At 36.9% G+C, this 12,534-nt stretch overlaps 1 protein-coding gene across 2 annotated transcripts in view; it reads right to left on the reverse strand.

Annotated features, from left to right (window-relative positions):
• cntn4 (contactin 4) overlaps positions 1-12,534 on the reverse strand; it is a 135,833-nt gene that overhangs the window by 59,691 nt on the left and 63,608 nt on the right. For both annotated transcript variants that reach the window (XM_026307360.2, XM_026307359.2), the window contains exon 5: positions 7,852-7,947. In XM_026307360.2, the coding sequence (XP_026163145.1) occupies positions 7,852-7,947 (96 nt within the window). The remainder of the gene's footprint in view (positions 1-7,851; positions 7,948-12,534) is intronic.

Consider the following 12,534-nt stretch of genomic DNA (forward strand, 5'->3'; position numbering starts at 1 on the left):
TTTTATTCAGGCAGAGGAATATTAAAAGTACAATTTATCAAATGTGAGATTTAGTGACATCTACCACTGAGATTGCAGACTGAAACATTGGAAGCAAGGAAAACAAAGAAACAAATGAATGTTATTCATCCTCCCTTTATAGATTTGGAATTTTCTAGCAAGAAGCACTGAAGCTGATCTGGAGGGGAGTAACACCAATACTATGGCTGCAAGTTTCATAGCTGTATGGACTGTAAAAAGATCAATGGTGGTATGTGCACAGGAGGTTGTAATCATAAATCTAGTTATACTTGAATGGAAATATATTTGCCTACAGCTACTCGGAAATCTGACAAGAAACACTTCCTAATATAAGAAATTTGTTCATTTAACTAATTTCATCAGATAGCCTAATTACCCAGTTCTAATTCTATGTGCATAAAAATGGGCAAGCCTAAACATTAGAGTTTGTATTGATTATGATTTAATATATTTCATGAAGGTGGGAAGAGGAGTGTATTTTATTCAGCAAGACTCCATAAAAATGTAATATGCATTTAGAAGAACTCAACAAGCATAGCTTTGTCTTTTCCAGCCCTGTATAATATTCCTGTTATCACTCTGTAGTAAAGTGAAACACATCTGTGATAGACTAGTGATGCATCCCGGGTGTATCCCACAACTCCGTAGAATAGGTGGTAAATATGCACTTTTATAGATATCCAACAGTGAATTTATGACATTTTTGTATACTACTGTACCTTATATACTATAGTGACACTCACATCAGTTCACCTCTATAAAAGTGTTGGTGATTTGCTAGTTTTTCCTATAATTTGTTACCAGTCTGAATGATGCACCAACTTGTTTGGTTAATTATTTTGATATCTCTCTTATTAATGCATATTGTTACATTGTTGATACAGCACAGCAACAGATATAGACTAACCTAATAAATGTCCACTCAATATTGACACAGCATATGATGGTCTTTGGTAGTCTTTGGTTGTACAGCAGATAGCTTTTCTCTTTCTTCTACACTCACACACTCATATCTCCATATTCCCTAGAAATGATTCTCCATCCATCCATTACCATCTCATTTACCTATGCACTTTTTTTGTCTTTGTGTATGAATAAGCTCATGCTGCATACAAGGGGCAAGAAAGCTGCCTGCCCTGCAGATTGTGTCCTCTGAGAGTCCCCCTAAAGCAGGTGGAACCCCATCAGAGTCTTGGGCACACAACAGGGATCCCACTGCTATTGGGGGGTCTGTAAGCATATGGTACAGAATAAGGATATGCAGAGGTTTTCATTCAATGTACCACCCACATGCAGAATTTGATTAAAATGCAATGAGCTTCTCATGGTAGAAGGAAGATGGCTTAGATGGCCTGACAGTCATCATTGCGTTGTTATTGGTTGCCAGGCTGCTGAGACCACACTGAGATTCAGCTCTCCAATGCCAAAGCAATACTATGAAATACAACTGCAATAACTAAATATATGAAAGATTTTCTCGAACCCTAAGCATGCAATGGAGCACTGAATATGTAGCATCACCTTTTTCATGTTGAATTTTCTCATATATAGTTAGGTATTTAGGATATTTGCCACAAGGTTACTAGAGTATGGTCTACTACTTCTTCAAAGCAGTCTGATGCAACATCACACTGTCCTCTCTATTCAAAAGCAGGGAAATTGGCCCTCAAATAGAAGCTTTGTAATGGCCCATACCCATGTAGAAAAGTAATAAAGTAATTATTTTTGTGGGTTTGTGTGTGTGTGTATGTGTGTGTGTGAGTGCAGGCGCGTGTATGTGGTGTGTGCGTGTGTTTGCTTTGTTTATTTTGTGGAATTATGGAGTCTTATGGCTGTGGACACAAAAGACTTCCTGAATCTCTCATTCTTGGCTTTAGGAGGAATTAGTCTGTGGCTGAATGAACTTCTCATTCGCCACAATTCCTCATGAAGTGGGTGGGCAGGATTGTCCTGCTCTCTGCCACAGCCTCCAGACTGTTGAGTTCCAGTCCAACAACAGATTTTGCCTTCCTGATTAACTTGTTTAGTCTGTTGGCCTCACCAGCCTTGATGCCACTTCCCCAGCACACAACTGCAAAGAACAGTGCACTCGCTACTACAGACTGATAGAACATCTTCAGTAGCTTGTTGCACATGCCAAAGGAACAAAGTCTCCTGAGGAAGAATAGTCTGCTCTGTCCTTCTTGAAGAGTGCATCTGTATTGTTTGACCGGTCCAGTTTGTTGTTAATGTGGACTCCAGGGTATTTGTAGGAGTCAACAATCTCTACTTCCTCTCCAAGGATGGAGACAGGGATTGGGGTCTTCCTGCTCCTCCTGTTAGTCCACCACCAGTTCTCTAGTTTTCTTGATATTGAGCTTTAGACAGTTGTTACACCAATCAACAAAGCTTTTTATCAAGTGTCTGTACTCCTTATTGTTATCATTATTGATGCATCCAATGATTGAAGAGTCATCAGAGAACTTCTGGAGGTGACAGGTTCCTGAGTTGTAGGGGAAGTCTGAAGTGTAGAGTGTAAACAGGAATGGTGCCAGTACAGTTCCTTGGGGTGCACCGGTGCTGCTCATCACCACATCAGATATGCCATCTCAGCGAATAAACTGTGGCCGCCCAGTGAGGTAGTCTTTGATCCACTCCACCATGTCTGTGGGAACTTCCATATTCTGCATCTTTGCACTTAGCAGGTGGGGCTGAATAGTGTTGAAAGCACTTGAAAAGTCAAAGGACATGACTCTCACAGTATTGCCCTGCCTCTCCAGATGGGCGTATGCTCTGTGCATTAAGAAGATAATGGCATCTTCCACTCCGATGTGTTCCTGATATGAAAACTGCAAGTGGTCCAGAAATTCAGACACTTGAGACTTCAGGTGTTGCAGGACCAATCTCTTTCATGACAAGTGATGTTAGCACTACTGGTCTGAAGTCACTAAGGGTTCCTGGGACGGCCTCTTTTTGGTAATGGGACAATACAGGACATTTTCCATAACTTAGGTACCTTTTTGAGCCTCAGAGAGAGGTTGAAGAGTTGCTGAAAAACCTCTGCAGCCCCTCCTACACCTGCTCAGGTCTTGGGGGATTTCAGGTTTTATACCTTATATATACCTATTTATACCTTTTATATATCTCTGGCTCATGAATTATAAAGTGGATATATAGATATATCCACTTTATAATTCATGAGCCAGAGTTGTATATATATATCTATATATATATATATATAGATATATATATATATATATATATATAGATAGATATTTATATTATTATTATTAATAATAATTCTATTTCTAGAATAAATAGCCCTCTGAATTAAAAAACATTTGATGAATATGAATCACTTCACATTCCCTTTTAGCCCGCTGCAAATTTTTTTATAGCCTCACATCCTGGGCTCTTTCTCTCATATTATGGTGTTATAGTTGGCCTTTTCCCGATTAGTCATCTTTAAGCAAAAGCACATGCCACTGCATATCTTCCAACAGATCAAACAGACAACACAACTGAGATTGAGAACTGTAGTACAGCATGAAAAAGTCTTTGCACTGAGGTACCACAACCTTCTACTACTGTCCAGTTTAGTCTTATAATCATAAAGCTCATGTTTTAAGCTGTGAAATTCATTAAATGTGTTTACAGTTAAAGGACTATACAGAATGTTTGAACCACTTACTAATAGTCAAAAAAAAATAGTAGTATAGTTGTAGCTATGTTTTAGAAATGTGATCTATTCTACTCCAAGCATCTCATCTGTATTTTATTACAACATGAACATAAAGCATTAATTAACAAAATCAACCACACGCTATCACAACAGTCTTATTTTGGAAATATAAAGTAGTTAGAGTGCAGATAGATTTGAAAAGTCAACACCTGAATGATAATGTTATAAAAATTAAGGCTGACTTGACCTTTACCATATAATGAATTTACGATTAAAAAATTTTTAAGAACCTCTTTACTGATTTTCATACCTTAGTGTAACAAAGTAAAGCCAGTTATAAAGCAGAAAATTTAAAAATATACTTTTAAGTGGTCATACCGTCCTGTGAGACTGAGATTGCACAAGCCAGTATGATCTTAGTATCAGTCCCAAGCCCGAATAAATGAGAGGGTTGCATCAGGAAGGGCATCTGGCATAAAACTTGTGCCAAATCAATCATGAGGATCAATTGATCCACTGTGGTGACCCCTAATGGGAGCAGCCAGAGAAAGGAAAAAAAAAAAAAAATCATAAAAAATAAATTTTTATAGCATTAAAAATACACATACAGACAGTAGTCATATTAAAAAAAAAACTGCCACCAAAATGTATTAAAAATGTATTGTATAAATAGTTAAAGAATAGGGTGCAGATACACTTAACAAATCTCATAAATAAGAGCTGTCTGTGCCTTCAAGCCCATATGTTCTGACAAGGCATGTAAAAACAGGGCAAACCTGCATAGTTACAGTACAAATTTAAAAATGCTCAGTAATTACGTACACCAGTGGGGGATTGTGGTTTAGAGCACACTTAAGGCAGACATCAGTATTAAGTGCATTTATTAGGGAATAGATTGAGCAGCAAAATTAATAAATTAGATGTTCAGTTGGGTATTTGGAGCCACACAAGACGGTGTAGATTAGGGTTAAGTCCAAGTCAACTACACTGTGTGTGTTGGCAATTGGCAATTAATGGCACAGTCCATAAATAATTAAAACTAGCACAAGACCACAAGAATAATACTCCTGAAATTTCTGAAACTGTCCACTGAAATAATACAATAATACAAACAAAAGAATATGGAAACAAGCACCAAATGTACAATGCCCAGAACCAATAACATATTTCTAGTTATAAGCTGTAACCTACATCCACAAATAACAAATACCCAAATCACTGGGTACTGTCACAGGGTACGCACTCATCAATCCTAATTCAGTTTAGTCAGACAAATTTGCATTCATTACAATTTATGCCATTCATTTACTTTCCAAGCTGATAAAAATCAAAATTAAATCTAAAAATCAAACAATTTGCTAAATAATGACAGAGGTTTCTGGTCTATCCTACTTCTTTGAAGCAATCACACTGTTCTCAGCATCACGTAGAGGAAACAAATTACACTGCCAGATTACTGCTTGTATTCCTTGCTACCGGCGGAATCAAGTGGCATTTTAGATTGAAGGAAGCAGCATATCAGGTCAACAAAGAAAACCAGTACTGGCAAAACACTTACCTCTTTGCTTGCTGACTGATTGCTTTTCATTGTTGCCAGATGCTCTGACCAGCAGCTTGGCTGAACACGTATTTGTGTGTGTGTGTTTAGTGCCAACAGTCTGGCCAGGCTGTGCAGGAAAGCCTGTTGAATCTTGATTTGTCTGTTGTTTTATATCCTACTCTGAATAATGTCTGATGTAACTGGATACATTACAGTGTACTGACATATACCATAGTCCAGTATGTATTGACAGGTAAATGCTTTATGGTGATTCTCATTAAAGGGCCTGGTCTATAACATGGTGTTAAACATGCTGGAACATATTTCAGAAGCACTATTTTAACATGTCAGGGCTGTGGGGCAATGGCAACTGCATTCCAGAAACTGACTACCCATTAACACACACTGTGATTGCTGCATCTGTTTAATACAAGAAGGAACACAATAAGTACCAAGTGACTAGTTAGTGCATCCAGCTGAATGACATGGTGATAGCGGCTTCTATTTCAACTGAGAGATGTAACTCACTGAAATGGACTTCTAATTGACAGGTTGTACTAGCAGTGTATATTAGTGAGGAGACAAGTGTCTTGAGGGGGCTTTTCATGTTCCTGAAGATGCCTGACAACTTGGAATTATTTCCCTGCTGGTCCTAAAAACCAAACCTTAATTAGATTACTTCAGCACAAATTGGCAGATATGAAAAGAACTGTTCAGAGTACAGAGGACAACCTAATACAGACATGTCAGCTGAACTTCTTGCAAATAAATCTGAAATTCCAGATTGCCACTGGGCTTGCCAAGCTTTCACCAGGTAAAACCCCAAAAGCATACAAGCTCCAAACAATTCCATGCGTGCAAGCATATTTTTATCACAGTAGACCAGTGCATAAATCAGAGGTATCTGTTAGGTGGCTGTCAGCTGGGAGGATGTAATCCAAACAGATGCTGCATTTGGCAGTTCCAGTAAAAGCAGAGAAGAAACTATTGTATTAAAGGACACATCTGCAACAATTAGACAGAAAATATGAAAGTCTTTGCTGGAAAATGAATATTTAAAACAGAAATTTAGCTTAATATGAGCCAAATGGCCTATCCAATTCATGCCACATGTTCTTGGAATATCTGTGGATTGTGTAGCAAAAAAAAAAAAAAGTGCCCTGTTTGCACAAAATTACCTTTGTAAGAATAGTGTGACGTTTTAGGTAATACAGATCAAACCTCTCCCCATGTCTATATCCTATATTCTAAAGCTCAAGGAAGGAGATACTTATCCTAGATAAGGCTAAAGTCTGACTGGAGGCAGAAATAGCCCAAGCACAATTGCCCATTTTTAAAATTGAGTTTATGCACATATTTTGCAATAAAACATCATATGAGCTTGACTGGTGGTGGTAGGCATATATTTTTTTGCTTAGCCAACCTAAGCCTGGCTCAAACCTCATATTTAGAACAGATGAAATTAGTATTTATTTCTAATCTAACTATCTAATTAGCATATCATTTGTAATTTTGTATTATTTAATTATAATCTATCCAGGGTGTTGTTTACTCTTGGCTAAAGAACAAACAATGATGAATAAACTGGGCTATGGAAGAGTTTCATTCAGCTGACATTGAAATGAATCATGATAATTTAGATCTCCACCCCTTCTGACTTCTGGACTGAAATCTGCAATGATACTGTATATTGTCTATGACAACACAATGGCAACACAAATTCATAACTTATACAGTATAAACTATTCACAGAATTCACATTATACAAAGTAAAATGTTTAAAATGGGCTTAAATGACACACTGACTTCTGTTCATAATACATATCATTGGGTAGCACTGATACTTATTTCCACGCCACTTAGGCTTGTCAACCAGTTCATTCCTTCAGGACAGCAGTGCAGCAAAAAACTCTCTACTACTGTATCTTATGCAGTAGATTCCCACCACATTTTCAGCACTGTCATTTCAATAAAATTGTAGAAAAAAAAATCATACATATCAATCACTGGATTCTTACAGAATATGCCATTGGCATTTAAACCACACACCATGACTGGAGGCCACACACATTTCCACACACCTCTACCAACCTGTAGAAATACATTCAGCCAGTACATTACTAATATTAATGGTCTTGTTATTATTACATTTATATAAGTAATACTAGCATAGCCATCTGTCTAAACTAACTACTGTCCTATTTATTTATTTAATAAATAAACTCTGTTATTGTATAATATTTTAGTACTATAAAACTTTATGTAAAAACTGTCACATTTTTTATGACTGTTGATTAGTATTTAATACTACTGTTGATTTATTCACAAGGTAATCTATTTGTACTGTATTCATTTCACTATTGTCCATTTTGATTAATTTGATTATTATTAATAACAATAATTGTTATTATCACACCTCCCATTGTCTAACCAAGACTAATTACAAAGAAGCAATGAAATGCAAGAACCACTTGGAGATCTTTCAGTCCCTGATAGCAGGAGATATAAAGTGTTGATTACCAAGTCAAAGCTTACATTCTAACAAACTGATCTTAAGTAGAAATAGACCAACCAAACACTAAGACCTGTTTGTTTGGCAGTCATTAAAAAGGAGAATGTGTTGTTTTACCTCCAGAATGAGATGGAGGGCCACACAGAAGAACCACTCCTTGACCTTCACGTACTGATACAGAGCTTCTCCTGTGAGTCTTGAAGTTCTCCAAGTCTGAAAAAAAAAAAAGGTCAGTTAGTATAATTTTTCCAAAGTTGAGAATCTGACACATTTGTCATGAGTATGTTCTTGTTAATCTTTTAATTATATATATGTGGATAGATAGATAGATAGATAGATAGATAGATAGATAGATAGATAGATAGATAGATAGATAGATAGATAGATAGATAGATAGATAGATAGATAGATAGATAGATAGATAGATAATATATGCTTCTGTGCTTCTTATTTCTGTTCATGCTCAAAGTCTGTGGAGCCTAATGGTTCCATGTGCAGCAGCAGGCAGGGAAACACAACAGGCTGCCAGTTTTATTATAGAGCTAACACTGAAACACACCACCCACTCTCACTGTCAGGAGGTCCCTGCCCTATATTTATTTGGTCTGTGGGAAGAAACTGGGACTTAACCCTGACAAACACAAGCACTTGTAAACTCCAAGAAGCCAAGGTTCAAACCATTGAACCACTGCACTGCCCTCATAAACAAATTATATACAAATGCAACAACACCATTAACCTATCTGTATCTGTGATAGTGTACCAAACATTAGTGAAAAAAAAATATATATATTCTGAACAGTGGCTGCACCTTCTGTAGCAACATGTTTGGGGTGTTAAACAGCCTTTAGCTTTGCTGCAGGCCAAATCACTCTCCTGTATAAGTCTATGTATAGATTCAAGAGACATTGTGATGCTGACACATGTATCAGAAAGTATAGAATTAAAGCACCTCAATGGGGACTTTTGCTGGAAAAATACAGCAATAACTACTTAACAAAGAAGCACTGCTAAAAGTGAATAAATGCAGAAAGAAATTTAAAAAAAAAAGATGCTCGGCTGTCCCGACCAGCATGCCTGTTATTTTAATGTTACCCATAAGGATTTTGCAGTTTTTAATGTAAAAAAAAAAATTAAAAAGTGTCTGTTTAATAAGAAAATGCAGAGAAAAAATAAATACATTTCAAAACACTTCAATTTCAGGTTTTTGGTGAAAATGAAAAAGGTGAAGATGATTTTTTTTTTTTTTTTTTTTTTTTTAAACTTGTTAAGACAGCAGCCTCAGGGTTTTAGGATAGGATTCAAAAAAATAAAGGAGAATGTTGTTGTGGGAATATTTATCAGATTTATTGTCAAGTACAGTGTGTTTGACACACGAGGAATTTGACTCCAAGGTTGTCACAAAAAGGTCAGGCAATATGTATATAATTGAGAAAAAAAGTTACATTTTATACAAAGGAAGGGGGGGATCTGCTCAGCACTCCTCTCAACCTGTGAGGTGTACAGATCTTTGAAGGAGGGCAGGTTGGCAATGATGATTATTTCTGCAGCTGGAACTGTCTGTTGGCGTCTAGTCCTGTTGTGACTGGTTGCTGAACCAAACCACACAGTGATGGATGAGCACGGAACAGACTTAGTGATTCCCCTGTAAAACTGTGCCATCAGCTCCTGGGGCAGGTTGAACTTCCTGAGCTGACACAGGAAGAACATCTTCTACTGTGCCTTATTGATGATGGTGCTGGTGCTGGATGTCCACCTCAGGTCCTGGGAGAGTGTGGATCCCAGAAACCTGAAGGTCTCCACTACTGATACAATGCTGCTGAGCATGCTGATTGACTGGGTGCTGGATAGACATACTACAGAAACCTGCTAAATAATTACATACTTTAGCAAATACACATGAGCATGGAAGAAAGTGAAAAGAATCTTTTTTTTTTTTACTGTTTCCTGTAGGCTACCTTGCACTGGTAATTCTATGTTGCAAATGAATGAAAGTCTTGCATGAGCTAAATGCATAAAAGAATTTAAATCAATAGTAACACACACACATTAATATGAGCCAAAAAGCAATATGCAGCTAGAGAATTTTGCTGTGGCAGGTCACACATGAAGGATTTTAATAGTGGCATTGGTAATCAGGTTAACTTTCATTTATCACACCCACCAGCACTGAACATTACAAAGCTATTCCTGGTTTGGTTTTGACACCAAACGTAGTGTTAAACCTAATTCATTTTCATTTGACAACTTATGGAAACAATAGCAGGTCATAACCACTGCTCATCAACTCATTGCTCTAATGTTTTATATCCTGGAAGAGACCTATAAATGCAATTCACGCAAATGGAGGCTTCATGTTTGCACTCGTGAAAAGAGATAAATGTTACTACTTCAATCTGAGAACAACTCTTAAGCAATTTTTTAAAAATCCTGTGCAGATATTTGAAAGAAATATATGGAGACATTTTAAAACTAAATAGCACAAAACATAAAATTCTTTCACTTATTTAGTTGTAATGAATGGATATCTAACTTTTTCTGTTTGCTGCATTTAGTTTGTACATTTAGGATGCTGCATGCTTTGAGCACAGCATGTTTAATTATAAATGGGTTTCAGATAAAAGAATACATATACATATACATATAATAAGACAGGAGATATAGGTTCTCAAACCCAACCATACATGTTGTAAAATTGGATTAATTAACCTTAATTAACCTTGCTTTATAATATGCAGCATACTCTTCAGTCAGTATAAGCAGTGGTGCAGACACAAGTGGTCTGCTCGGTGCAAAACTGCAACCAATCCACTTTTAGATGAGATTACTGATTAGTTCAGCTCCTACTAATCTAAATGTAAAATTACTGGGCTCACTGATTTATGAAGAGTACTATAAGGTCGGTTAATATATGTCATATTGGCTGCAGGACAAGTGAATTAAGAAGCAACCTTTAATTATTTCTTTTAAACATAAATCTCTTCATAACAACTGAACATAGTTTAACTAATAGCTATTTGAGACTCTTAACCCCCATTAAAAAGCAATTCCTAATATTTTTCTAAAGATTGATTTTGTACTTTAGAGTTAGTTGGATGCATCAACTTCGAGGATGTAAAAATTCATCAGATAAATATATAAAGATATTTATTTCAGCCAATCACATAGCTCACCATAATATTATTTGGAAAAAAAAATCTGATAGTGTCCTAAATTAAAAAAAACAAAACAAAAAAATCTTTGATCAAGTCTATAATTATTGATTTAAAATTGTACATCGACAATATCAACCTACTTTTCCTACTGCACCAGTGTTTTTTGTATTCCTAGAAAACCCTGTAGCACAACTTTTCATTTGTTTTCTTCTCTGTGCCTCTGTCCTGTTTGCACCTCAGCTCACGGCTTCCAAGTGTATACAAGCTGAGGAGACTTCACATTTAAAAGTGAGTTGTCAAAACACACTTGTATGAATCCACAGTTGAGAAAGTGGAACAAAATGAGAGTGAGGTTCATGCTGCCTATGCCCTGGCCGGGTGGCAGAGCAGCTAGCTGTGCCTATGGAGTGTGAACCCCCAGGAGGTGATAATAACCGGTAGTATTTGTGCTGCAGTCACCAATCGGCTGCAGTAGAATCTGAGTCACTGTGCAACATTGGGTTTGGCTAAGGACTGTCTGAGTTTGGGTGGAAGGAGCACAGGTGTGTGACATTGAAGAACTCCAACCTTTTTAACATAAACTGAAAAGGTTAAGGTAGACATGAATTTTCTCAATCATTAACAATCGTAGGGAAATTAGCCAAAAACAAAGTCTGAAGTCCTGCATGTTATTTTAGTGAAGAAACATTTTAGAAATAAGAGACACAAGGCTTTTCTCTTCAACTGACAGTAAACCCAAGAACAGGAAAGACACAATATTATCCGGATTTCAATTTTGACTGACGTGTTTGCTTGATACTGTAAGCATCAACAGTTTTTCTTTTCTTACCTGTCAAACATATGGCCACTATCTTTTGTATTTCATTTTGTCTGAAAGCTGAAACCTGACAGCACTGAAAGTGTGAAAGCACTCATGTTGGTTTAGTGATCCTGCAGGCATCATGTATATTCAACTATCCTGCTACGTCTCTACAGCCCCCGGTAGTGTCCACCATTTGAGACCCACTAAAAAAAATCTGTGGTATAGTTACAGCAAGCAGGCCTACACCCACTACTTACCAGTGGTTGTATGTAGCTTTTTAGGTACATTTTTGAGGTGAGATTTACTGAGATTTACGACTAAGCCTTAAAAAAATCGAAGGAAAAAACTCAGCATGGTGGATCATCTTAATTTAAGAAGAAGGAGTTTTAGAAACACCATTTGCACATAGGTTTCCATAAAATCTCATCCTTTGGTTGTTGCTTCTAACCATTTGTCATGCAGTAAAATCCCATCAATTTAGACCCTCAGGTGTTGAACCCACCATTTGTTAAGAAGCATAAACATCCTTTTGGGTTATCTAACAAAACACCCCTCAAGGTGATGGCTCCTCAGCATGCTCTGACCTCTAACAGGGAGCTACAGACTAGCTTGTGACAAGACAGATATTTTCCTCAGGAGTTGGTAAAGACTAAAAACAGAGCTAAAGTTGATAGGGGATCAGGTGCACACAAACACGGCACCAACATCACTGGTCATTTTGCTGGATGTGTAAATAAGCAACTTTTTGCTAACAAGTTCACTTGATATGTCACTTATTTTCAATTAGGTTCAGTCAGATGAGGAACTCTTTTATGCTGTCACATAGGTTTCACACTGTTACTG

The sequence above is a fragment of the Mastacembelus armatus genome, chromosome 5 (genome assembly GCF_900324485.2).
Source record: "Mastacembelus armatus chromosome 5, fMasArm1.2, whole genome shotgun sequence".
Lineage (NCBI taxonomy): Eukaryota > Metazoa > Chordata > Actinopteri > Synbranchiformes > Mastacembelidae > Mastacembelus > Mastacembelus armatus.